The sequence below is a fragment of the Gallinula chloropus genome, assembly GCF_964237585.1.
Source record: "Gallinula chloropus genome assembly, chromosome: 14".
NCBI lineage: Eukaryota > Metazoa > Chordata > Aves > Gruiformes > Rallidae > Gallinula > Gallinula chloropus.
In genome coordinates, this window is record NC_140099.1 from 18,372,687 (window position 1) to 18,400,606 (window position 27,920).

A 27,920-nucleotide genomic window follows, 5' to 3' on the forward strand; every position below is an offset into this window, starting at 1 on the left:
GCGGCGGCGGGCGCGGGATGGAGCTGGTGGCGGAGCTGAAGGGCCGCGACGGGCGGACGCGCTCGGTGCGGCTGCCGTGCCCGGCGGAGGAGGGCGAGGGCGGCCAGCTGCGCGGGCTGCGGCGGGGCCTGGCCGAGCTGCAGGAGCGGGTGGTGGAGCTGCTGGCGCCGCTGGTGCAGGAAGAGCGGGAGGCGGCGGGCGGCGGCGGCCCGCGCGGTGAGTGGCGGCGGCGGGAAGGGGGAAGGGGGAAGGGGCCGGGGGGGGGGGGCGCGGCGAGGGGGCTCCGCACAGCGCGCCCCGCCTGACTGACCCCCTGGCAGGTGGTGGCGAGGACGACGAGGAGGAGGAGGATGATGAGGAGGAGGACGGCGAGGGCGAAGCCGAGAACAACATCGACGCCAGCGCCGGGGACCCGCCTGCGAAGCGGACGAAGGTCCAGCAGCCCTGACGGCGGCGCTGGGGGCTGAGTGTGGGCCCGGGAAGGGACACGGCAGCCGCGGGACTGGAAGCGTGTCCCGGGCCGGGGGAGGCCGCTGCGGCCGGGCCGGCCCCTGCGCCTCTCCCGCTCCGCCAGCGGAACCACGGGCCCGGCGCTGGGGGCTGTAGCCGAGGGCTGGGAGCAGCGCCTGGCTCACAGGGCACCCCTGTGGCGCCCGGAAGAGGAATTTCTAGTAAGCTAGCTGGCAGGTACACAGCTCTTCTCACAAGTCTCCTGACCACTGCCTGGAGTCTCTTCTTTCCAAGCCATCGTATTTATTCATGTGACTTAAACCTTTTAAAAAATAAAGTCTGGCTCCGGTCTTGTTCAACGTCTTTGTCAGTGACCTGGATGGAGGGATTGGATGCTCTCTCGGTAAGTTTGCAGATGACACTAAACTGGGAGGAGGTGTTGATCTGCCTGAGGGCAGGGAGCCTCTTCAGAGGGATCTGAACAGGCTGGACCGATGGGCTGAGACCAACGGGATGAAGTTTAACATGGCCAAGGGGAGAGTGCTGCACATGGGACAGAACAACCCCATGAAGCACTACAGACTTGGGGGAGACTGGCTGGAGAGCTGTCAGGAAGAGAAGGACCTGGGGGTGTTGGGTGGCTGCAGGCTGAACACGAGCCAGCAGTGTGCCCAGGGGGCCAGGAAAGCCAATGGCATCCTGGCTTGTATCAAAAACAGTGTGGCCAGTAGGTCTGGGGAGGGGATTGTGCCCCTGTACTCGGCATTGGTGAGGCCACACCTTGAGTACTGTGTGCAGTTCTGGGCTCCCCACCATAAAAAGGACATTGAGGTCCTTGAGCAAGTGCAGAGAAGGGCAACCAGGCTGGGGAAGGGGCTGGAGGGCAAATCCTCTGAGGAGCAGCTGAGGGAGCTGGGGGTGTTGAGCCTGGAGAACAGGAGGCTGAGGGGAGACCTTATCACCACCTACAACTATCTGAAGGGAGGGTGCAGAGAGATGGGCGATGGTCTCTTCAGCCAGGTAACAGGAGATGGAACAAGGGGCAATGGGCTCAAGCTGCCCCAGGGCAGGGACAGATTGGATATTAGAAAAACATTTTTTACTGAAAGAGTTGTCAGGGCTGGAACAGGCTGCCCAGGGAGGTGGTTGAGTCACCTTCCCTGGATGTGTTCAAAAAAAGGGTAGATGAGGTACTTAGGGATCTGGTTTAGCTTAGGATGGGAATGGTTGGACTCGATGATGTTCACAGGTCTCTTCCAACCTTGTGATTCTGTGAGTTACTTGGTCAAGATACAGCCTTGAAATGGTGTGAGACGACTCTCACTTGTCTGGAGGTGAAGCTATGCAAGACCACTCTAGTATTTCAGATTAGTTAAAAACACCAGCACAGGGGTGTGTCTGTCCATTTCTGGACAGGCCTGTGATGGAAGATTATTTCCTCCTGTCATTTAGCATGTTATTCTAGTCACCCATCACTCATTTTCTTGAAAAGGTCACAGACCAAGTTGGAAACCTTTGTTTTAAAAAAATCTTTGTGGATTTTGTGGGGGGGTTTTGTGGATTTTTTTTGGGGGGGAGGGGGTGTGATTTTTTTTGGTGGGTTTTTGTATGGGATTGGTTTTCTTTTTCCATGCAGTGGTCAATCTTTGCATGTTTATTCCAACACTTGGGTTTTATCTAAGTGGGTCTCTAGACTCATTCAGTAGCTAAGTCAAGTAAAGTGAACATCAGAACTAAATATTCTGCCTAAGCACAACTCTCAACGTTTCCTCAAAATAAGAAAAAATGTGATTTTTGGGGTTCTGTGTTTGGGGGTTGGGTTTTTTTGCTGGTTTCAGATGCTTTATGAAAACAAAACTGTAGGCAGAAACTGGGGGAAGCATAGTGGAGTTCTACACTAGTTGTTAGAATTTATTAAAGGGAGGGAAGCATAAATACTCCAGTAACCCCTGTGAGCACACTGCATGTAACTTGGTGGTATAAATCAGCATAACCCAAACCCTCTGCCACAGCAGCTCATTCTCATCATGATCATGCAGTGCATGGGATGTCATTAGGGCAACCAGTGCTTCTTGCACAGGGAGAGGTGTCAGTGCTTCCCATATTTCAATTCCCATATTCAGTTTCCCATATTTCAATTCCCAGGTTTTGTTTGGCAGGTGCTTCTGTCAAGTAGTCCATAGAGCTTGTCATGGAGCCTGAGAGCACAAATTCACTGACTGAATTGATAGTGTGAAAAGCCTTTATTTAAAAAAAACCAAAACCAACTCCTATGTTCCACTGGCATAATTTGTTTATGTATAGGGGGCACTGACCAAGTCTTGAGACTTGGGTATGGAGGACCAAGTATCAGAATAAATTAAAGGTGAATTTTTATGAGCACAAAACTGTCCACATTCATTTGAAATGGTGCAAAAGAAAAAGTTGGAAAACATTTTGGGCACCTTTATGTGCTCTCATGGAATTCATACACCCATTATTCTGTTAGCAGATACAACAGCAGACAGTGTACCAACTCTGAAGACCAGGGAGCTTTAGTTGCTGAGGATCTAGGGTAAGAAGAAGTTACACCTTCTCATCTCCTGTCAGGCTGCAAAATTGTAAAAGTGGTAAGATGCCAAACATGTTTCAGGGGAGGTAATCCAAATCCCTACATCCCCAATCCAAATCACTACATTTATCAGCCTTGTTTGTATCAGAAGGGCTTCTTCACGTGACCTGTGCTAAAGTCATGACATCTTGTATGATCTCTGTTCTGCAGCTTGGAATCTTGTAGGGCCAAATCCTTCCTCCCTCTCCAGACTACAGCCCTAAACACCCCACCAATGGTGTAAACTGTGGGATGGCTAAAAAGCATCAGTTTGTGGTCTTTATATAAACTTTGTGTAAACAGTCCATTGGCAAGTCACAGGCTGACAACCTCTGGCTTAAATCAACAAACCCTGACTCAAGATAAACATTAATCAACCTTGTATTACAGCTTCTCACTTTCTTGGCAGAAAATTAAAGCTCCAAATGATTGCTAAGCTGGTAGGGGTTAGCAGTCTTCCCAGGACTGCGTTACTGCCTCTGTTATTACTGCTTTTGGAAGCTCTTCAAGATCAGGTCTGAGCGAAGTCATTTTTAAGTTGAAACACTGAGTAAGAGTAACTTTCCCACCTGTAAGTGGAAGGTGTATCAACTCACCTTTTCTGCCCAAGCAGATTTCTGTGAGCAGGTTTGGGTATAAGGTAGTTTCACATCTTTTATTGATACCATTACTGTAGAAACAAATTTCTGCTACTATGTCATTTATGATCAAGAGCTAACTGAGAAGCACTGTAGTCTTTTTAAAGAGGCTGTAAAACAACTTTGAGCTTCATTATCCCAAAAGTGTGTAGATTATGTCAATTTGTGTTACAGGCATTTATCTTCTGTGACTGAGAGCTAAATAGCCTTGACACTATCTAAAAACTTTCAGAATAATCCATCTTAAAGTCATGTCACTACCTCTCTTAAAAGACCGCAGTAAAAACTCAATTCAGCTGTTAATTGTGATGGTCACTCCTCATTCTGTGGGTAAGACTTCACCTGGGGAAGTTCCACTGGTGCCAGAAATGCCTGTTGTCTGATGTTCCTATGCCCAGTGTTAATAGTTTATACAAATGTTTATACTAATTATCTCCACAGCTGCTCAAACCCTCACAGACATAATGCTTGCTTCAGTTAGATCCTGTGCCTTCCTGTAGTTAGTTGTAAAGCTCATGCTTGTAGCCCAAACCAGCTTTAACCCAAACCCAGACTTCTGATGGAAAAGCCTATGAACAGGAGCCTCCTGTGCTCTCTCTGTGCCCAGCACGTGTTCCGCACCCAGGCAGCTTGGCTCATCCCATGCTGATCATCTGCTGAAGGCCACGTGCTTGCACAACAGAAACCCCAGCAGTTCTCCCTCTCATTTTCTAATTTTGATGCTTCCTCTTGTGTTCTTCTTTAAATAACTCCATCGAGACACAACATAAAGGCTCCGTTTAAAAACCACAGCATCGAGTTAGAAACACAGTCCAGCCAGAGCGATCTCCCTGCTACCCAAAGGTGAGAAATGATGATGGGATTCACTGTCAGCCAGCCCCAAAACTCAAGCTGTGGAACAGAAATTAGGGCACAGAGCATACAAGGACAACAAAAAAGACCAAACACACAAGGCCAGGAGAGTAAGCTGCAGCAGCTGACTGCCAGCACTGCTACCCAGCCACAAACTTACATTAAAGAAAAAACAACCAACCATTGGTAAGTATCTGAATTAACAGACTTTTGCTTATAAACATTGAAAAGTTTTTATTTTATAGATAAATAGAATGGTGATTTTTAAAGTTAGGAAACAACACAACTTAAAAGCTCTGACTCCCAAAGATACCACAAGTCAGAGTTTATTCTTACTCCAGCATATTAAGATGGCAACTTCCTCCTTTTCATATTGCACTTAGAACTCCAAACCTTCTTGTAAAGGCTACATTGTGTTTTCAGGTCCTAGCACCCATGCTGGCATTTGAAACCAGTGGCTCAACACATCTCCAAATGCAAACTAAGTTTAAGGTACTGTAATTTGAACATGCTTGAATGCAGCAACACCGAAAATAGCATCTCCCACCAAAGCAAGAGAAAGCTGATTTTCTTCTGGATTCCCTCAAAGTAGTCAGAAACAGATTCTTGTTTGGGATGATGATGTACTGACAATCACACACAACTGAAATGGTAATTGAGTTCTGCTCACAATTGCTTTTGGCCTCCTGCTTTCGAAGATCGTATGTTGCACTGATTTCACTTTCACAAAGTTACTTCCATTATGGCTGGTTCAAAAATTTAGTTACTCTAAGAAACAAAACAAAAAAGGATGAGAAGGGAGAACAGATGGGGTATTATCCAGAACAGCCCATCCGTGGTCAGAATTAAATGCGGTGTCAAAACAGTCCCGAAAAATAGAAGTCGGAACTAGGGCTGGAAATCCCAGGGGAATTTCAGTATGACAGAAGAAATTTGCATTCATTGCAGGAATGAGAAGGCATCTGCTTCAAATTTCTGGAAGAAACATAGCTATCTTACAAGCTGTTGGTAGCATACCTCCAACCTCGTGCCATAGTTTTTCCTAATCCATCAGTGCTCCCACAACGCGGGTTTGCGTCGTGCCCGGAGTGAAATTACAACGATAGAGAATTCCAATCACAGTTCTATCAAAGGAGGTCTCTACAGATGAGGAAGGAAGCATAAAGTTCTGTGCAGACTACAGGCCAATGCCAGCACAAGATGCTTTTGACATCGTAGGGAAGAGGTTCAAGCACCAGCCTCCCTCCAGACCTACACCCCCCCTTCACTGCCTACCCACCTCAACACGCTACTGTTGTGGCCACTGCATAAAAAACAAGAGTATGCTACCACAGACAAGAGATACCTCTTTATCTTCAAAGGTTTGCACAAACTTTATTCTTTGCTTCCTGTATTTATATCCAAACTTATTCTTTTTTTAAAAAAATCATTAAAAACCAGCACTGATGTAGATAGCAATTACTTAAAAGAAGAAAGAAATAGCAAAGAACTGTGTGAAGTGCAACTTTTATAATCATGTTTTGATTTTTTTTTTCCTTTTACATTTACCACAAAAAAAAGTGTATTTTTGTTGATCTTACTCCAAGGGAAAACATAGGAAATCACTACTTTTTTTTTTTTGCACAGAGGAGTAAAGTCATGGACCAGAAACTTGTTTCCCCACAGAAATTTCAGATGGAGTGTTGCAATTTTGCGTCATTAAGGCAAAATGAGGAATACTTCCATCAAGTGTCACACTCTGGCCATTTCCATAGACCCATATTTAAAAACCTTTGAAGTTATTTTAAATAGAAAACAGTCACTCTCTTCATTGCTTTACAGTTTGAATGAAAAGGCTCTTTCCAGCCTCCACTCAGAACTTCAGTCTTGTGATTAGGTCAGGCATGTGTAATTGCTTCAAAACAGCTAGGGAAACTAGAGACTGAACTAAGTGTCAATCAGTTGTAATCTGCTGATCTGATTAGAGGCCTTCACGAATGTTTGATGCCGATTGCAAATAACAGCCAAGCAGATAGGAATGATGCAATAGCCAACAGTTTTGGGGTCAGCTCTTGTACAGGAATAGAGGAACAAGAACATCTGTAAGTATGGTATTAAAAATATTATAGTCCACAGCCAGAAAGGCAAGGATAGCAGTCGTACTTTTAAGGAGTGCGTCCATGTGGTTCCTTCCTGTGGTTCCTTGGGGTGTTGCTGAATGTGCTCCAGTGCTAGTTTGTTGTAAGTCTCATTGATTTCAAAGACGTAATAGAAAGCTGCAGCACTTGCTAACAAGTACAACCCCACACCAATCCATCCCATCCTCTGGCGGAAGTTCATCATTCTCCATGCTCTGCACCTGGAACAAAAGGCAACATACACATTCAGTACAGCTTGGAGAAAGGGGACACACAGATCAAACTTGTTTTTTCCACAAATTAACTTAGTTATAATTTTTCTGGACACGTTAGCAAAAGCAGTGCAGACATCCTTTCCTGAAGACCCAAGTTCTCTCTCTGTCAGATAAAATCTCACTATTATGCCACCAGTGGGCTAATGTTAATTACAGACAATGCTCCATTGATAGCTCTGGCTGGTTTAGGGTCAGTAGCTACCAAGTTATTGCATGTTAGTCATACAGTGAGTGAACAAAACAGAAGTCGTGAATTGGGTAAGTTACTTACCCCACCTGCCCTCGATGTCTCTAGCCACAGGGTGGGGATACCACAAGACTTCCCATAAATATAGGAAGTTTGTAAAGTTCTTTGATGTCTGCAAGACAAACGTGCTGCTAGCCAGCCACTAACACGAGCAGCACTACTTGCTGGCAGCACCCTCATACAGTTTTATTAAGCTCTAGCTGAATGCCCACCTAGAAGCCATATATAAAGGGATGGGCAAACTGAAAACATCCCCTTTTCCTGAGGCCAGACTAATCTGTGTGGTTAGCAATGTGGAAAGACTTGCTGGTTTTCCGTATCCAACAGCCTACCCTCAATCTTCACCTGACGGAATCTGACCAGTGTAACTCTGGAGAAGTCGTTCTGGCCCTCACACTCCTCCGTTTAAGGCGGCTGAGAGAGCCAAACATACAGGAACAGTAAATGCCGTTCCTTACACCTCTGACAGCTACTTACTCTTTAGCTTATACTTCCATAGAACCTAACAGCATGCTCCTGTTTAGTACAACAAGCTAATACTTTTAATAGGGCAGCCTAAAACATGGTTCAAGCAGGTGGCAACCTAGTGGGTAAACACTGAAATGCCGGAGGGCAGGGGTACCCAGCAGCCCAGCTGCTGCCCGGCTGCCTGGCAGTCTGGCGCTGTAGAGAGGGCTGACGAGTAGCCGGCTTCACAAAACACAAGTCTTTAACACATATATATATATATCATACGCGCGTATTAAAAGCACAAACGCTGCTAAAATTGCGGCCGAGCGAAGGAGGCGAGCAGCAGTCGGCTTTCTCCTGCCCGAGGGGAGCCTGAGCTCTGGGTACACGCGGAGCCGGGGGTACCGCTGGCTCTCCTCACCTTCCGCTTCCAGGCGCCGCTTGCGTTTGCACTCGCAGCTTCAGGGGACCCCCGCGGTGGTTCCCAGAGCCGCTCGCCACCATCCCGCGGGCGCTCCGGGGCTTCTCCTCCCGCAACACGCCTCGCAAACCGGCCGCTGGCGGCGCCCGCAGCGCTCAGCCCTCCCGCAAGCGCTCGCCCCGCGCTGCGGGCGACAAGCGCCCCGCCGCTCCGCCACCCGCTTACCTTCCTCCTGCGGAGAAGGAGGGAGCGGGAGGGCGGCAGCAGGCGGCCCGCTCCCCTCAGCCTGCGCCGACGCGCCGGGAGGCGGAGGGACCCGCCGGCCCGCCGCGCCGCTGCCGGGCCGCTGCCATCGCCGCCCGGCCACCGCTCCGGAACCGCGGCGCTTCCGGCATGGGGAGAACCGCTTCCGGTGCGCGCCCATCTGCATCCGAGGCGGGACGGGGCGGGTTGGCCGGCGGCCATCTTGGCTTGGGCCCGCGCCCCTGTGTGGCGGGGTTGGCCTCGCCCAAAATGGCGGCCGGCACTCAAAGGCGAGGGTGCTGTATTGCTGCTCGCCTTACTCGCTTTTAGGTTACCGCTGGCCCCGAGCTGCCGTCGTTTATGTGCTAGTGCTGCTTCGTGTGGTGGTGGTGGAGGAGAGGCCGGGTCGGGCAGCCCAGCCACAGCTCGCTGCACAGGGCTGTGCCCTGGCAGCCTGGCACAGCACTCTCCTCTCCCCACACTGACAGTCTGGAGTGCGTTTGCTTTAGGTGCACAGGCACTCGAGGAGAGGAGAAACTCAGTTGTGTTTTGGCAGTTGGCTGCGTTAGCCAGGTGAGATACATTGAGGGAAACACCAGTGGAGACTTACGTGGTGGAACTCTCTCCAACAACAGACAAATATGAACTTTAACAGCATATATCTATACATAAATGTGTCTTACTGGCATATTTCTATTGTATTAGGCAGTACACAGCTAGGAAAAAGTCTTCAATGAAGCCAGAAGATTATCTACGTTGACAAATCTTACGTGGTTAGATGTGTGCAGCTCACTGATGTGTATCAGTCACGTTTGGAAAGTTTCCTCGTGCAGGCAGTGTTTCAAAACTTTCCTGAATTCAGTAACTTTCTAACACATACTTCCTGTGCTGGTTAAAAGACTTCAGCGACTGCATAGTGTTCTGTGTAACATGGAAACTGTGTACTAAACTGTATCCCAGAGTCATGAGAAAACTACTGTTTTCTCATACTGGTGCTGGGAGCTGTTACAAATTTCTGAAATGCTTCACGATTTTAATCACCTAAGACCAAAATGGATTTCAAATCAATTTGATTTGTCAAAAGTTTGACCATTAGTCTCTGTGTTGGGAATGACTGACATTGCCAGTCAGCCCTGAACCCTGTCCTTCAGTGTTATAGAGAATGAGTGGCAGCACACATCCAGCTATTGTTAACAAGAAGGCTAAAAGAGAATTTAGAAAGGGACATCAAGTAAGAAATGAAAGATGATAAATCAGTCACTTTTTTGTTTGGGTATAAATCAATACATATATGTAGGATTTTCTGTCATTTTTCTTGAGGAATGTAGTAGTATACTGCTTGCAAGCCAGTATGTAAAAGCTACTGCAGAGTTCAATTTATGATGGCTTATCCTGCTATTTTTGGTGTTTCAATGCAAGATGTTAGAAACTGGTGTTTTAGATTATATTCAGGACATCTGATGACTAAGTGCATGCAGCTGCAGATATCATTGGAGGAAAAGGATACTGTTGTGAGCCTACAAAAGCCAGAAATTCATTCCCTGGCATGGTAATTTCACCTAAAGCTATGCTGCTTTTTTTTTAATTATTATTATTATTTTCTTTTATTTGATGCTTATTCAACTGAAGGCCCCAAGAACAGGATCTCCTTGGCCACTGTGAAGAAGGACACTAGATGGTGCTCAACACCACAGGCAAAGCCAACTTCTGGCGGACTAGGTGAAAGCCTGGCTCCCAGTTCAGTGAAGTTTTGTATTTCAGTTGAATGAGAATTTAATCATCTTTCATGAAGCTTAAGCAAACTTAGTGTAGTTCTGCTGAAAGACATAGGGCTGAATAAGTACATACACGGGACACTGTTCACAACTAAATGCCTTTTTTTTTCCCTTCTTACAGATGGTGATGCCCCAGTTGACCTAGAAGTGAATTTGGTTCCTGTATAGCTCGCAGTCCTTCTACTGAAGTATGTCTTTATTGTATTTTCTTATGTTAGAAGCAACAATGGGAAATGGAATAACCATATAGAGCCTATTTCCTTTAAAATGCCAACATACATGTGAAAGAGAAGGGTTTCAGTCAGAATGGGTATGTGACTCTGTGAGTATATGCTTTAGCTACAGATACATGTGTTAAGTGTAAAGCCTGCAGTTGCAGCTAAGATTCTGAAGAAAAAGGAGTGAAATGTGGGGCTTATTCCTGCTTAACAAGTCTGTCCTCTGAAGGGTTGGAGTTGGAAAGGGAGAATGGATTAGGATTTAGCCTGCTTGGTTCGTAGGGTTTGTCTTCTGTGTTAACCACAGGCCTGAAATTATGGTCATGAAGAGAAAGATCTAAACAATAAAATAAAAGTGTAGTTGTTGTAGCAAACACACACTGCTGTTGGAAGCTAAGGCATAATACAGAGTGACTTGTAAGATCTTTGTGTTTGATCTCAGTTTCCATAAATTCAGTGTTATGCTTATCCTTTGGCACAGTATAGGAAGGGACACAGAAAAAAGCCACAGTGAGAGTTTGTTTAGGTTTTTTTTAGCAGCCTTGGAGGGAGGAATAAAATTAGTGGAAGTAGCAGCCAGTGTTTTCAAGGTTTAGAGGGGTTTCAAGCTAAATTCCAATCATCAGGGCTGGTAACAATAAGGGAGAACAACTCACACTCTCCATATAGAAATGGGGACATGACACCTGGTGAAATTCTAAAGGGCAGAAAACAGGAGGAGAAGATAGAAGTCTGTTGAATCAGAGACTTAACCTTTAATGTTAAGACCTAGAATTGAAGAGTTAATTATAGAATTTTGTAGTGTTAAAAAAAAAAAAAAGTATTCCACTTACTTTTGAGGACAAGTTGTTGTGAAAGTATAAAACTGCTGGGTTTATTTTGAAGGTAAAACAGAAAAGCATCGGGAGCTGCGAGGGCTGACTGCTCCATCAAAGGCAGGAGCCAAGCATGAAAACCCAGCTGATGGGACAAAGCCTCACTGCCAGACCCAGTCCCACAGCACCAGAGCAGCCAAGAGTCCAGATCATCAGCCAGGCAGGGAAGGCAGCCCATGGGTGAGGGTCAAGTGAGGATAAATAGGGTGAAACATAACCTAGTGATGGTCAGGCAGGTTCATACTGATGAGAAAAGACTGAAGGCAAGCTAGGAAATTAGTCTGCAAGTCCAGATGAACATAGCTAGGCACAGTCATGGCTGAGATGGAGACCTATAGTCTTACCATATAGCCCAGGTATGGACTGAAGACTCAGTTTAAATGTGGATTATGAGCCCATGGGTTAGGCTTTTGGGGGCTTTTAAGGCCTACTAGTGCACTCAGGGTCCTGAAAAATTAGGTCTGACAATGGGAAACAGAAGGGTTAGTTGTAAACTTTATGACAAATAAAGTTTTTGTAACTTAGTTACATTAAATTAAGGTCTTCACTGGCCAAAACAGAAGAACAAAAGTACCTGAGATAATTACCAAACCAAAATTAATTTGGCAGAAGCTGAAAAGCAGAATACATCATGAATTCTTTGGGTGGATAAAGAGTTAACATAGTCATAGGTAGGTTCTCATTATTGACAAGTAACCAAGAGGTGAGAATCTAATTGCAGAAATATTTCTCTGAAGAAGGTATCTGCAGTCTGTTTAGTAGGACACTGATTTTTTGATTCATAAAGAAAATCATGTTCCTAGATTTTTTCCTTTTTAATCCTAACTCTAAAACAAACTCTTGGCTAGAGATCCGGCAGCCCTACGGAGTACATATGTGTTGGGATTCCAGGGAGAAAACTGGTGTAAGGGAAGAGAATAGGCCATGAGCCTGTGTGCTAGTCCTAGAAAGATCATACCTAACCTTAAGCCAAGAGGGTTAAAGTAGTTTTAGGACAGGGCCAAGCTTCTGAGGAATGAGGGATGAAACACAGAGCTCCTTGAAAATGCTTACTTGCTGGCTTATGGAGAAGGACAATAACTGACAGAAAGGAAGACTATCTTCAGACCCTGATAGGTTCCCATCTGTTCTTGGTACTCAAAAGGTAGGGCACACAAGAGCCAACTGAAGAACCACTGCTTTGACTGTAACAATAAAACACACAGGGAACCCAAGCTTCACATGGCATCTGTCCTCAGCTCCAGATGGGCAGACTCCCTTATGTGTTACAAGAAGTGTTAACACTGCTGTGTTAATAAAGACGCTGCAGGAAAGTTTTCTTCAGTTAATGCAAAATAATGCACCCAAAAAACTGAGGAAGAAAAGAAAATGCCTTTAAGTTTTGTTGGCTTGTTTGTTTTCTCAGAGCAATGTGAACAATAGTGCTCATGTGAAACTTATCAGTGAGTGAATGAATGCCCAGTGTTTTTGCAGCTTGTAAGGGTTTTGTTTACTACCTGTAGTTGTGGTGAATTTCCTAGTATCCTGTTGTGGTTTAATAACTTGTTTTGATCAGTTTTAGATTATCCTTTGTTGTGAAGCAGGAACATCAGTTTCCCCCCACTTCAATTTCATGTAGGTTATTTCATGTTTACGAATCCTTATTTTCTATTTTTTACTTTTGTTTCTGCTGAAAGTAAGGCTGCAGTCTTCTGATTCCTTTTTTTTTTTCTTGGGTGGTTATTTTGCCTTCAATGTTACCTTTCTTTGAACTTGTCTGTTGGAAACATCTGTTTTCTTGTGGAGGGTAGCTCATTCAGTATTTTGGGAGCACGTAAGACACTTTTCTATGTGTTGACATATTTATATTTTATTTCTTCTCATTTTGAATTGAAATACTGTGTATGCTTGTTGTGGCTACATTGACCACATGAAGCAGAGGTATTCTGTGAGATGTGTATAAGCCATGGTGATCTTCTCTTCCTTTGACTTGCTTCTTATACTTGGAAATGCTGGGACCTTAAGTTACCTTGATCTTTATTGAAATTCTGCTCTGGCCATTGTTTCTAAGGAGCAGCCACATCTGAGTTAAGCTTCAGGCAATCATGTTACCCAGGTTCTCTAAATACCAGCCATACTTTGTTCTTGGTTCTAGAAATATTTACTATATTTCAAAAATATTTCTTTTTTTAGTATTTACAAGTGGAAATGCTATCTCATTCTTCCAAACATCCACAGTAAACATCTGCCAAAGGTAGTTTTATTACCCCTTTGTGCCTCTAGAGAACTGAGCCTTTTGTGAAGAAAGGCCTTAGTTTTTTAGACTGAACTTTTAGACTTCATTAGAGTGATGCTCTTTACCACTGAATATACACCTAATGCCTACACTGCCTGTAGTCAAGAGAATTCTTCAGGAAAGAGATAAAATCTTTGCTTTTACCTTCTGTTTTCAGCCAATTACAAAGAGGCTTTAAAGTTTAGCAAGAACTGACAAAACACCCTAAAATAATACCAGCAGAGATGGTTGGTGACTGACGATGTCTCTCTGTAGTGTTTTCTGAACAGACGACAAATACAATTTATGCAGAAGCAATGCAGCTATTGATCTCACAGCTCTGGCAATATAACCCAGCACTGCACTGATCTAGAAGGAGAGGGAGCTATCCTGCAGAATTTTGCTGATGCTGAAAATGCTGGCTTCTGCCAGCTGGCCTAAAGGAGTTTCTTGTCAATCAGCAGCAGAAAGAAATATAGTAAAAAAAAACCCAACCTGCACACTGAAAGCTGTCAGCTCAACTGAAAGGCTGGTGTCTGCAGGGGGGGTGGGGCTTTTATATACATTTTATCAACTGGAAGTAAATTTTCATCCTCTTCTGTATGGAGGGCTCCAATTGTTATGGACCGAGGTAGAAAATAAGCCAGTCCACTGTAGTTAGGAAGCTTTTAAGTAGTCACCTAGCCCTTGACCCAAAATTGACTTTTTTCTGAAACCCACGCTAGAGGCCTGGATCAGAAATCAGCACAGAGACCCAGAATCACTCATGTATTTGAATGGAGATCTTAACAGCAGCTGATGGTTACTTTCAAAGGGAGAATTTCATTAATTTATCAGTGAGCATTTGCATTTCATTTAACAAAAGCATATTAACCAGCATTTGCAGATCGTTAAAACAAAAGGTATTACATGTTTGTTCCTTATTGTGCAGGGTTTGTTAGCTGCTCCTCTTGTGAAATGACATTTCAGGCAGTAATGCCTGCATCATGCTCAATCATAAAGCTCCAGGTGAACATTTAAATGTCTCCATCTTAGCACACTTACTACCACATTTGTTGCCACTCTTATAGGGATGATATGTCTGCTTTTCCACACAAACCTGTGTTCTGTTTGCCTTTCATCAACAGAAGGTAAACATAATTGTGATCATATAAAAGTAGCTAGAAGGTAAAGAAATATGAGACTATAAGAAGTATAAGAGTATAACATGTTTAAGTGTATCCAAACCAACGCTTTCTCCACAGGAAAAGGTATCTAACCTCAATCAATGTCTCACTGAAGGTGTGTTTCTACACTGCTTTGTGTAATATGACTTAAGAGTACCTCCCTTGCAAAATGATGCCTCTGCAAAGTGTGGAGCTTGTTTGCCATATTCAAAGTGTTCAGGGTTACTGTCACCAGCTGAAGTGTTTCACCAGCAGATCGAGTTCATTAATGCTGTTGTTGCAGTGAATGGTGATACAAACTAAAACCTATCAGAATTTGGGTGTTGAAGCAGAGGTTACAATTTCAGGTTTTTCACCTTCTGTTCTGTCACCTACCTTTCAGTAGCCAGACTGTAATTCTCAGGTTGTTGCACATTTTCAGAGTGCTACTGGCAAGTGCTCTGGCAAAACAGCCCCCATCTTTATCTTGATAACTACCATAAAGGTGGATGATGAAAGTAACATCAGGCAGCCTCATATTTTTCTGGAGTGACTGCACACAGTGAAAACACTTAATGACTTGGCCAGCCAGCACTGGGTCAGAACACCCATGCTAACCTGGGATGATCAGAAAGGACTGGAAGCAGAACTTAAGGTGTAGTTGACACTTCTCTGGAAATCTTCACATATGTGATCCCCCAAAGCACCAATGTTAGCCAGCAACACGAGAGTTCTGTCACTCTAGAGAACTCAGTGGCACCTGGAAGCTCTCCTTTCCCCAGCTGTATGGGGAACAGTGGAGTGGTGGTAAACCAGCCCTTTGGAGCTATTGTCATTGAGAGCAAATGGAGGTTATTAACAAAGAACTCACGTTTGGATCCTCTAAAAATTGAGTAAGTCCTTTGCCAGGCCTCATCATCTTCAGAAGAGGTCCCACAAATTGTGGTCAACCCCTCTGGCAGCTTCTTGCTTTATTGCACTGTAGCCAAAATTTCTCCTGAAACCACTATCAATTTTATCCTCAAGACGTCTGGGTTAACTTCTGCTTCTCTGCCTTATGAAACCACTTTCTAGAGAGAAATCTTTAGTCCAAGTAGCTGTAAAATGACTCCAGCACATGTGTTTCTGAGATTAAAAAATAGTGGAGGTATGATAATGAGGATGGAGGTTTCTGAGGAAAATTTACTGTTCATTGGAAATATTGCTTTGCTTTGTACTTTGTATGTGAAAATACAGGAGAGCATTTTAGTGAAGGCTGAGGAACAGCCAGGGAAGACTTTCAAGTTATTTAGACTTTTTTGACAGACAGGATGCCTGCCTGTACTGACATTTCCTGTTCATCAGGGAATCAGGGTTGCATGGCAAGATTGTGGGGTGGCAAGTTACGTTATCCAGCAATCATTTAAATAAGCCACATGACATAAAATGCATATGCATTTATGAATTTATATTATTAGGGTTATTATGCTGTAAGGGAGAATTCTGCCCGACTGAATTTCTTTCCAAGAGTGCAACTTCCAAGCAGTACAAACCCATTATTGATGTGACAGTACAAAAACCAGTACAAAGCAGGCTTTAGCTTAAACATTGAATGGGAACACAAAGCAGCTGTGTTGTTTGGAGAGCTTGTCTGCCTCAGCACCATGTCTGGTCCCTTTGCCACAAGGCCTCTTCCTTGCCCAGTGGTTGAAACACTTCTAGGATAGCCTCTTGGCACATTCTAAGGCCTCCTCTGTCCAAATGGTGGCATGAGTTCTTTCCCTTGTTTTAGGGTGTTTCTCTCTCTGTTTTACACTGTTAGGCCTCCATGTTGAACAAGAATCCCACTTCCTAGGCTTGGTGAAAATAGTGCAGAAATACTGAATACACGGAGTACTAAGGGTTAGAGTAGGGCATTCTTCTAACCTCCCCCCATCTGATTTGTTTAGACTGTTTCCCAAATAAATAAACAAATAAGGGAGTGGGTAGGTACCTGGATTTGTTGCACAATTTCAGAAAGAATACATGGAAGAATAGACCTCTAAGTCATTGAACAGTTGTGAGTCAGGTGATGGAAATTGTGTCCCCATGGAGGGAAAAGGCGCGATGTGAGCTTACCCCTTACCAGTGGGAATCTTTGTTGACACAGATTATTGCAAACTCTCCACCCATGTGAAAAGTTTTCTTCAGAGGTCACACCAGAGAAGTACAAGTCCAGTCAGTGCACCACTAGTTCCTAAGTATGAGAGGTTTGTAAGCACAGAAGGAAGAGCACCTAGCAGCTTTCCCAGTTGTGCCTCTAGATTATCTCCCAGCAGCACCTTCAGTTAACTTCAGGATACCAGTGACATGTCCTAAAGAAGCCTTGGCTGTCAAGGGGGAGCTCTATTTGGTTAGGGTTGGTGTTGTTTCAAAAAATATTTCTAAACCTTGCTGATGAAGCATGAGTTTGCTCTGTGCATGTGTCACAGGCAAAAAATAGGTCTGTCCTTCTACAACATGCTCATATGCTGGAGATACTATAAGATACGTCAGTTTTGGATTTGGGGGTTTTTTTGTTTGTTTTTTTTCTTCAGTACGCTAGTTAGTTGGCTTTGGAATAGTGCTGGCATGGGCTTTAGAAATGCCTTTTTGCATTTATTCTTTTTGCATTGTGGTAACTTGATAAGATGAAAATAGCTGGTCAGGTGAAAATAGCTGCCCTTCCTGGACAGCAAAAAAGCAGAAAAAAAAGCCACTGTCTCCTGATGTGGCCATGCAGAATCAGAAAGCATGATGGTTTTCTGAGACTTTTGCCCTGTGAACTTCTAGTGAACTCTAAGGAAGCATTTAAACAAAACAGGAAAAGGTCCTCAATCTTTGGAGGCATAAGCATGAAGAGAAAGTGCAAGTGATGCTGTGGCACTGCAGGCTACATCAGACTTTTATCCTTCCCATTTTCTCAGTTTTAGCAGTTTAAAAGGTTTAACAGAAGCCACAAACAACTTGTGGAATTGGAGGACCACTGGAATGAGGACATGTGCTTTAGCTCATCTGGCACGACACGGTCTCAACACTAAAGGCAAAGACAGATAGATGTAAACCAGCAAAATATGGGATAACAGTGGTAAGACTCATATATGTCCAGGTCATTTTATATGTAAGAGCTATATGTCCATGTCAGGTTTATTCACATTCATAATTTTAAAACTAGTTATATTGTTTTAAAAAGTAATAAATTATAGCAATACAAATACATATATATTTTTTTTAAGAAAGATGGCTCATGTTGCTGGAAGCATGCTTCTGTAATTCTCATAGGTACTTAAAACTACCACCTGATAAAAAAACCCCAAAATCCTGAGTAACTATTAACATGAAACTGTAGGCAGAATGAATTTAAGTCCAACCTAATCCTTATCTAAGTCTCAATCCAAACCAAATGCACTGTCAGGATACCCAAATTCTTCGGAGAACAGAGTTTCAGGAATTAGTTACATGCATAATAATTTCAACTATGCTGAAGCAACCAGGTAAGTAGATCTCTCCACGTGTCTGTAGAAAGCGTTTGAATGAACATTATTTCCATGGAGCTCATTCCCATAATAGAAGGCAAGAGGGCTAGAGCAGAGCAGTCTATATCCACACTTGGGATCTGACTAACAGTTCAGATTAAAAAATCTGCTCCTACTGAGGTACTTATACTGGCACAGGACTTCATTTTTTTTGCATCTTGGCCACACATTTTTGTGGTTTTAATGTCTTTGTTCACTGATGATATGCTTTCCTTGGCTTGTGAGCTCATACAGAGTCTGCACCAGAGCACAACAGGCCAGGTGAACAAACTTGGCAACCAGACCCTTTCTTCCTTTCCCGCAGCATGTACATTCATCAGAGCTCAGGACAGTGAAATTTTTAAGCTGCACATAAAGACATACCTGAATGGCACTGCCTTGGCCTACACAGATCTGGTCATCTGCCAGGAATCACTCTTACCCTCTTTTGTAAGGTTTTTGAGTCCTTCTGGCTGAATTCCTCCTTCTGCTCTCTAAAAGATCTGATGAGTCTCAGCCAGTCCTCAGTAATCCTTCTTTTCTTTGTAAAATCAAAATACTGCAGTGTAGACTGCATACATTGTTAGGTGAGTCTGGGATTAGTGAGGTGGTGAGCACTATGCTTTCACCATCCTCTGCTGCTGCAAAATGCAATTACCAACAGAAGAGGCAGCTTTGCGCTTTCACTTCTTTGCCTCCTTTTTCTAGCCTCTTCACTGCCTTCTGCCTTGTGCCACAATCAACAGGTAGCAAGAAGGATGGTGATGCAGACTGAGGAATTGGTTTGGATTAAGACTAACATACTGTTGTCAACTCTCTTCTGAGTTTGTTTTGGTCCAGCTTCATTCCTAGCTCCCTGAACCTGTTAACACATCGCCTCATGAGCACTTGGGCAGTTGTAAAGGAGGGCATGGCAGCGGGTATGGACAAGTGGTGTTTTTTTGGCAGGACTGCTTCCCTGAACAGGAACATCTGATTTACTTGACTGTAATAGGTCAGTTTGATTTCCAGCTAGTGAGGCCAGTCCTCCTGTACAGCCTCTGTGGACAACAGGTCATTCAGAGAAATGAAGTTGGGCTGAATCTGCCACGAAGAGGGTGTCTCCCTCCATGACCCACCACAGGAACCCCCATGGCAGCTGTCTAAAGTTTGTCCCCTGACTGCAGTTAGCCTTTGTGATTTGGAACAAAAAAAGCAGGAATGAGCTTTTATCCCCTGAGTTCTAATTTTCACTTGTTTATAAACTGCTGGTCCAGAGTACATTCAGAAAAGTTTCCAGACAATAGCTGAGTTTATAATGTGTTTTGCCAGAAATTAGGCAAAACAACCATAAACTGAAAAAGCTCAGCTTCACTCACGTGTATCCTCTAGTGAGCTACTGTGAAAAGAAGCCATATCTGGTCTTTTTATGAATATTGCAATAGTTAACCATTTGTAGATAGAGCAGAGACCTGAGGAACAGGTAGCCCACTGGACCTCTCATGCATTTCTCTCTAGCACCCCCGCTGGTGACGGCCAGTCCCACACGCTGTGCAGCACCAGGACCCAAAGCCAAGACGATTCGGTGTAGCCTGTATATGCGTTTTCCCTGCTCATTCCCGCAGTGCCATGCCAGCGTGTCATCTGACTTGTTGGTCTGACCAGCTGGAGAAAGAGGAGGCCTGTCCCGAAAGGGAAGGCTCAGCCCTTCCCCCTGCCACTCTGCAGCAGAGTAATGCCTGTCCTGCAAGAATAAAAATAAAATGCAGAAAGCTTAAACTACAGGAAGTGAAAATCACTTCCCGTTCTTCTTTGCGCTCCTTGCAAAAGATCCTGTCCTGCTTTCAGCAGGTGCTGGTATCATTACTCTTAATCATTGAGAAAGTATAATTCAATAACTAATGAAGTGAATGGAGATGCCTCATCTTACTCTAAAATGAACTCCCATGGCATGTCACTAGCTTGTGCCACATTGCAAGTATCCTACCTTGTCAGAGCCCCTGCATTTGTTGAAAGGGTAAGAAGACAAGGTGTGAAAGGTTCCAGCTAAACAAGGGAAACCTGCTTTGACCTGTAGCTGAAGCTAAGATGAAGAGGAAGATAGTTCTGATTGCCGAAGGGCTCAAGATCTTAATCAACCCTCACCCCTTTAATTAGCATGAAGCAGCTCATAGTGCTGTGCCACAGACAGTCACAGGAATAGTCAGTCAGCTTGCTCCTGATCAGGAATTGGGTAAACATTACCCCGGGGCTTCCTGTGGTCACAGGTTTGGCATTGCCCGAACTGGCTCTGCAAAGTAAACAGAGGATTGTGCAGGAAAATGAAGTACAGTGGTGCACCAGATGAAATCTATTTCCCACAGCTGAAATTGTTCAAGGGTTAAGATTTTTTTTTTCTTAAAAAAAAAGAGGTTTCAAATGAAGGAATTTACCAGTTTTCTCCTTCCTAAGATCAAATCTGGTCTCCAATATATGTCTTTCAAGTTTGCCGGGACCGGAGCAAAGCGAATTCCTCCTTTGTAGCTCCTGTGCTTCATTTCCACAGGAGCCAAGAATGCTCAGCACCTCTGAAAACCTGCTCTCCCCTATCTGGAAAGAAGTTCATAAATCTTTGTCTCTGAAACTATGACCTTTCTTAAAAGAAAAATATTCAGAATGAATTTAGGAAGATGGCTTCAGTAATGTCATCTTACAATACATTAATATTCCATTCTGACACATACAAATTGTGAGCTTAATCTACCAATGCAATTTTTAATAAACAGTCTAAAATAAAATCCAGTGAAATGACAGCTAAAATACAGGACTGATATTAGCAAAATGAACCACTTCAAAATAGGAAACTCAGATCATTTCAGGATTCCTACTCAATTTATTTTTTTTTGTCAAAGTCTTGTATTTGGAACTTCCTGAGTAACAAATTTTCCTGAAGTTACCACGTTTCCCTGAAGTGTTTATCAGGGAAGCACTCTGCAGCAGAAATCATGCTATCAAAATAACTTTACTAGTTCTAATTACAGTAATGATCTGTGCAAAAATATATGAACATAAGATAAAAAGTGCTCTGAAAAATAAAAGTTAACATATCAGTGGCAAATAATTTAGGATGAAGGAGAACAATAAATATATTTATTCCTCAAAGCCACCACAAGTGGAGAAAAAGTACTGTCCATATGCATCTTTAAAATAACATTGGTATAAGCTGTTTGCAGGTGATTCCACTCCCTATGTTCTAATACACACTTGACTTGGGATGACTTCACTCTTCCTGTAACTACTGACAGGAACGTATAATGGGCACTACCTGCTCCCTAGTTCTGTATTTCTCAAGGATTTCCTGACTTTTCCCCTTCTCTCCTCTGAACAGATGCTTCTACCACCTTTCCAATACTCTGCTGAAATTAATAAACCGCATTTGCTGTGGCACTGTGAGTCAGCAGAACTCGCTGAGCAGTTTCAACGGTACAGAGCTTCAAGCCGGGTTGACAGAAAGCATCATCGTAGGAGCATCATCTGCATCTCAGCTCAGGATTGCAGGTACTGCCAACCACTCTGTGAAAGGCATAATTACTATAAAATCTATGCATTCCATTCCCAAGGAGACAGAGAAGAACATTCAGGCTGGATGATACTCATTGCAAATGAAGGGGAGAAACAAAGATGGGAAAATTATACTTGTGCTGTGAGATACCACAGTAATTCAGACTGAAATATTCTTCCTCCGAAATGAAGCACAGAACAGCTGCCTCAGTATTTAGGAATGCACAAGCCAAAAATCGGAATGCCAGCTCATGCTGGCAATTGTCTGCCTTCTCCTGCCTCCTGCAAGAAAGAAAGGTTAAAAAAGAAAGAGATGTTACTAAAACTTTTGTTAAATCCTTACAGACACCTGCCAGACGCCAGAAGGAGGAAGATCCTGGGTTTCACTGCGAAAACTCAAACTTCACTGGAACCTTTTTCCTGTGAAAGATGCACATACACCTTTACACTGAGTGTCTGGGATCTCTCATAGGAAATATGACACGGCTCATGCACGGATCTCGCTCCCGGAGCCCCGGCGAAGGCTGTGCCAGCATCCCTCGGGCAAACCGGGCCCGGGGGCGGCAGAGGCTCTCGGGTCCGGGCCGAGGCCGGGCGCGGCACGGGGAGCCCTCTCAGCAGGGGTCTGCCGAGGGGGCACGACCCGCGGCGACGAGGGGGCAGCCGGGGGGTTGCCACCCGCTGTCTCCTGGAAGCGTTTGCATAGAAACCCGAGCATTCCCCTGAACTGTAACGCAGACAGCCGAGCCCGCTTTTCGCCCCTTCTCCAGGCAGCCGCTTACTAGGCAGCGGGGCAGCGCCGGCCCTCTGGGCGGGCAGGCCCCGGACCCTCCGCCCGGTACCGGCTCCGGGGGAGCCTGGAGGATGCCCCCTGCCGTGCGGGCGGCAGGCTGCAGTGCTCAGAGCCGCAGGGGACAGCGGTGATAGCAGCGCCAACCTCAGCCCCGAGCTGAGCCCGGCCTGGGCGCGGTACCCGCGGCGGGGCCCGGGCCGCGCTGGGACTCCGCTCCGCCAGCCGCGCCGGCAGGAAGCTGGGACACTGTCTCTTTAACGCGGCGGCGCGGTACCGACCGCCCCCTGCTGGTGGAGGGCGAGCGCTGAGCCCGCGACGCGGGGCGGGCGAGGCCCCTCGGTGCGAGCGGGGCCGCGGCGAGGCGGGTGTGTCCTGTCCTCGCTCGCCCACCCATTCGCCCGCCCCTGTGCTGTGGGCTGGGAGAGGAGGGGACGAGGCGGAGGAGGAAGTGGAGGTGGCCGCGAATAGCGGGCAAATGGGGAGCTGAGCGGCTGCAGCAGCACCGCGGTCGCGCAGCAGCAGGAGCAGCGGCGGCGGCAGCGGCAGCAGCAGCGGGCGGGCGCGGAGGCGAACCGGCGGCGGGGTCCGTGCGGGCAGAGGTGGCCCGGGAGAGGGGCGGCGGGGTGCCGCGGCGGGCCGGGTGGCAGCGTGCCTGCTCGGCTGGCCGCTCCGGGGCTGGCAGCGGGCTGGCGGGGACAGCGGCTTTGCCGCGGGCAGAGGCACCTTCTCTGTCCGCCTCGGCGAGCCGCCTGCCGGTGCGGGGCAAGGCCTGCCGGGGGCTGCACGCAGCTCGCCGGCGGAGGCTGCGCCTGGCTCGGTTCGGCGGCGCAGAGCAGGCGGGTGAGGGGTAGCGCCGGCGTCCTCCGCGGGGAACCGACTGATTTTTCCTTTCTCTTCTTAAAGCCGTCGCTTCGCAGACGCCGAGTGCGAGCGGCAGCCGGGCTGCCCCCGCCGCCCCGGGGTGATCCCTTTCCTCGCGGGGCGGCCGCCGCCTCTCCGGGCCGGCACCATGCAGACCTTCCTGAAGGGGAAGCGGGTGGGCTACTGGCTGAGCGAGAAGAAGATCAGGAAGCTGAATTTCCAGGCCTTCGCCGAGCTGTGCCGGTAAGGAGGCGGCCCTCGCCGCGGGGAGCGCCGAGGCGATCGGACGGGCGGCGGCCCCAGGATGGGGATGGGGATGGGGCCGGGGCCGGGGCCGGGCCGCTCCGGGCTCGGCCGTGGCCTGCGCCGGTCCTACGGCGTTCTGTGCTCGATCTGCGATTCCCCTCGGCCGGCTCTGCCTGCCGGGACCGGCGGGAGGCAGGGCCGGACGGTGCCTTCCGGGCGTCCCGCTCCGTGCCCGCCGGGCCGCCGCTGGGGTCTCCTGCCTCCCGCTTACCTGGGCGGCAGCCGCACAGTCCAGGGCAGCTCGGCGCGGCCTCTTGTACCCCCCGGGTGAATCTCTGTCTACCGCTTCCCAAGAAGTCTCCAGTAGTCCCATGGAATAGTCTCATTTGGGCGCTCTGCAGACCTAGCTAAGACTTGGAGCTGAAGCCGAGTTGTTACTGTTGGGAAGAGCCAAATAGCTGGGAACAGCTTTGCTTGGCGTTGTGTGGAAACACATAATATTGGGGGGTGTGAAGCCCGCAGTGAGCTTACATTCACCTGAGACGTGACCAGGATGTCTGAGGGAGCATCACTGCATCTGCTTTCTGCAGTCCCAGTGGTAAAGGTTAGTTTGGCAAGCTGTAATTAAACTTTATCTGAATAGTTTAGAGGATATTGTATACAGCAAGTTACACAATTTTATTATTTAATTGGAAGTGTAAACTTCATGGTAGTCCAAGGTCTTGTGACACATGCCTTGCAGCTTCTGATACTGAATAACAGCTTTTTCTTATTTATTATAACAAGTATATTAAATCAGTTTTGATAACCGGAAATATTCTAAATAGCCTGTGTGCTGGTTTCCTTGAAGCCTGTTCAGACTTTGCAGAGTATGTTTCACGAGACTTCAAATACACTTGATTAAAGCATGCCATACTAAAAACACCAACCCCGCTGAAATTTCTGTTGGCAGCACTTGTTCCTTTCTGTAAAGATGAAGGAGGCAGAAGAAACAGAAAACTATTTCGAGAAAGTGACAGAAGCTTTTACATCAGCTTGTGTTCTTGGCATTCTGTATCCTCTCAGTCAAACTTCAGCAAAACTTAGCAGAGGGTTTTTTTTTAAAGTCTAAAAAATGTGGCAGGTTCTGGTTTAATGTCTTTTGAAATTTCTTGTGATTCTCCCATCAAAATACTTCTGGATGAATAATGCTAAGCTTTGACCTTGCCTAAGAATTTTGGTTAGTTTAAAAAAAAAAAGCCTTAATCTCTAATAAAGAATAAGAAAAATGTTATTTTGGGAGCCTTGAGGTTTGGTGTAGTTTGGTTTTCATGCCCAGAAGCTAAGGGGAATTTCAAGGGATACTTTAGAAGGTTTTTTTGTAGTGATTTGTCTTTCATTCTTGGTATTATGTGCCATATTTTCTTACATTTTAAGAATCTCTAAAACTGACTCTCTGCCCTCCACTGTCCTTGTTTTTCTTTTTGACTTGGTTTTTTGCTTCATTTTTCTCTGCTTCAGAAATTCTTTACCAGTTGTGTTACGTAACATGGATCCACAATATCTGCCTGTACTGTGCAAATGTATTAATAGGTTTATGTCCTCGCAGTGCTGCGTGAATTGACCCTGAAGCATCTCCCTTGCTACACTTTACTGATTCCTTGATGAAAATTAGGCTGTCTCATTCTGTACAGGCTAAGCTCACTTTGAAGAGCATTTACAAACATGGGATAGGTATGTCTGTTCAGCCATAGCTTGGTATTTTTAAAAGTGTTTCTGTAGAACCAGCGTTAAATGTTCACAGACCAGCACGGTCACTGGAGCAAGTTGTGCTGGTACCTTGGATGCTGTCTGTTCAATAACTTCCCTTGGCACCAGTAGGAAGCTGCGTTCCTTTCAGCAGAGATTTCAAGTATTTTATGCATAATATCTACTTGATTACTTGTGTGTTTGTAAGCTTTTGGTGCCAAGCTCAACATACATCTTACCAGAAATACTGTGCATGGTAGGAAATAAGGCAAGCGTGCTCATTCCTGTACAGTGATTCATTCGTTAGAGTGGACTGTGTGTCTGTCTGTCTACTCTTATGTACTTTATGGTGACTGTTACTTGGAATTTATTTGCCTGTTGCCTAGGGATATACTTTCTGGGTGACTACAGAGTTCAGTTTTGTTTGTACGGGCTCGCAGTGTAGCAGTTATACAATCCAGGAAAGTAAGAGAAGCCTCCTAATGAAGCATGCTGGATTTAATCAGGGGGATTGTTAGGATGAGAAGAATGTTCATTTCTTTGCAGTTTGCCTGTGCAGCCACCTCTAGTGCAAAGCACTGGTGTCCTGAAGGGATCACGGCGAGGCACTTCAACATCTGCTGGAACTGTCTCCTAGCGATGGTCCTAGTGCTGAGCCACTTGCTTCTGAGTGGTTCCAGGTTTTGTATCCTGCAGCACTCCTAAGCTGAAATGCTGCTATATTGTCTTAGCTGAAATGGGACATGTGGCAGTGTGAGTGGACCACAAGTTAAGGTGCTGTTTTGGGGTACAGGCAGGATTCTGTTCCACAAAGTCTGGGCAGGTCCCTTAAATGCTTGCTTCATGTTTGCATCCATCTTCTAAAGTTCAACTTAGGCCACTAGATTTCCATAGATGGCCATGTTAAGTTTTGGCATCTGAATTTTCCAGGTTTTGTTACTGGAGAAATTAGAGGCACTTGCTGCCTTTTATAAAATTTTCACTTGGTTGTCTAAAGTTCCGGTAACATATTTGACTCTCACAGCAGCTGTCCTGCCTGAACACAGTGTCTTGGGGCTTTTGCTAAAGCAGAAGGTAATCTTGCTTTCACCAAAGGCCATTGGACTCACCTACGTGTTAGTCCTCACTGCAGCAGGCTAGATACATCCAACCTGAGCTGTATTCTTTGTAGAGCCTAACAGCCTCAGCTGTGCATTCCAGATGTAGCCCACGGAGATGAAAGCAGTGCCTGTGGTGGTATCTACCTCTCAAAAGGTTAGGTTACAGCCCACTGCAGCCCTTAATGCTTCTACATACTCTTTCAGGCTCCTGAGTGATGTGGTGAGTGAAAAGACAGTGTGATTTCACAGGCCTGTTGTAGAACATTAGTGGTCCCCTGGTGTGGCACCTTGAGAGCTGTTGAACTGGAGGGCAGAGCACTTGCCTGGCAAGTGGGAAGCCTGGTGTCAACCCTGCAGCTGGCATCTCCCAAGGGAGCCTGAACCCAAAGGTGGGTTAGGCTCACGCTGGTCCTCTGGCTGAACCTGCTGCTGTGTATAGGGAGGAATGTGATCTCCTTCCTCTGTACCAGGACAGACATGCTTTGTGCTTGTCTGTAGTACTGTGGCAGGGGCATTCCTCTGGGATGAGGTGCGTCCTCAGTTGTGGTCTCTGCTTCCTACAGTGGTTTATGATTCCACCCAACAACTCCTTACTATGTAAGCTGTCAATGGAGTAAGACTTTCATGTTCCTCTCTGTGCATTGGTACAGATTCAGTGGGGGGAACTGAGCCTCTGTCTCAGCCTTCCTGATAAGAGGGCATTCCTATTGGAGTTGTGATGTGGGATTCAGCTCTTCTGTGTGGAACGGGGTATTTGGCTTCTTAACTCCTCAGTGAATGTATTAGGAAGCAATTTAAGAAGTTACTACTACCAAACTGTCCCATGCTTTTGAGTCAAGCTGCTAGGTTACTGTGCTTTCTGTTGCACTTGGTATTTTCTGCATGCTAGCATATATGCTGCAGTTCCCTGGCCAGGGCATCATGTGGGACTGCAGTATGCAGGTGTCTAGTTTGTGTGTCTCAAGTAGACTTTCCTGTGAGCCTTTATGTTCAGCTCTACCAAGGTGATGGCACAGACTAAGAGCTTTAGGTAGCTGGCTATTGGCAAGATCTAGAGTGTACAGAGCCTGCAAGTAAGATACAGCTTTAAACCAGTAAGACAAGGTTGCTAGGGACTCAGAACAGAGAATTTAGGAGTCTGTGGTGTAAGTGTGTAGTCCTGACATTGTCATATGTTCCTGCCGCTGCTGAAAGGAACAGTTCCTCCTTTCTCTAGCAGCTTGGTCTCAAGCTGGGTTTAGTGGTTATGCAGTTGGCAAAGACTCTCAATCCAATCAGTTCCCTGCTCATCACACTGACCTTGGAATGGTTGTCACTGTGCAGGTGCACGAGCACTGATGCAGGGTTAGGGAAATGGAGATGCCCCGTTCCATTACAGAGATGACACAGCTGTGATGTGAATCGCCCACGGTGGTGAAGGCTCCTGCATTACCCATGTTACCCTTTTGTAAAACACACACAGCTGTCCTGCCAGGTCTTTCTGGACACTGTGAATAAGAGACTCGTGTTCAGGGCATGTGAGGAGTGGCCGTGGCAATACAGAAGCGTGCATTTATCTGCTCAGAAAATGAGTTGTGTGTGCTTGGCCCTAGTTCAGCTTAGTGAGGTGCA

The 27,920-nt window shown here is 45.9% G+C and overlaps 3 protein-coding genes across 3 annotated transcripts in view; 2 read left to right on the forward strand and 1 right to left on the reverse strand.

Moving 5' to 3' along the window:
• Window positions 1-8: 8 nt before the first annotated feature.
• Window positions 9-804, forward strand: GON7 (GON7 subunit of KEOPS complex). Its single transcript, XM_084270673.1, has 2 exons — window positions 9-216; window positions 321-804. Exons 1-2 carry the CDS (start codon window positions 18-20, stop codon window positions 446-448), a joined length of 327 nt encoding a protein of 108 aa, XP_084126799.1. The 5' UTR covers window positions 9-17; the 3' UTR covers window positions 449-804.
• A 3,955-nt stretch (window positions 805-4,759) lies between these two features.
• LYSET (lysosomal enzyme trafficking factor) lies at window positions 4,760-8,392 on the reverse strand. Its single transcript, XM_084270684.1, has 2 exons — window positions 8,266-8,392; window positions 4,760-6,868 (listed from the first exon to the last, which is right to left on the reverse strand). Exon 2 carries the CDS (start codon window positions 6,850-6,852, stop codon window positions 6,457-6,459), a length of 396 nt encoding a protein of 131 aa, XP_084126810.1. The 5' UTR covers window positions 6,853-6,868; window positions 8,266-8,392; the 3' UTR covers window positions 4,760-6,456.
• Window positions 8,393-23,383: 14,991 nt separating this feature from the next.
• Window positions 23,384-27,920, forward strand: part of ITPK1 (inositol-tetrakisphosphate 1-kinase) — a gene marked incomplete at its 5' end in the record, with an annotated part of 145,931 nt that continues 141,394 nt past the window's right edge. Inside the window, one exon of the mRNA XM_084270503.1 lies at window positions 23,384-23,478. Within this exon, the coding sequence (XP_084126629.1) occupies window positions 23,384-23,478 (95 nt within the window). The remainder of the gene's footprint in view (window positions 23,479-27,920) is intronic.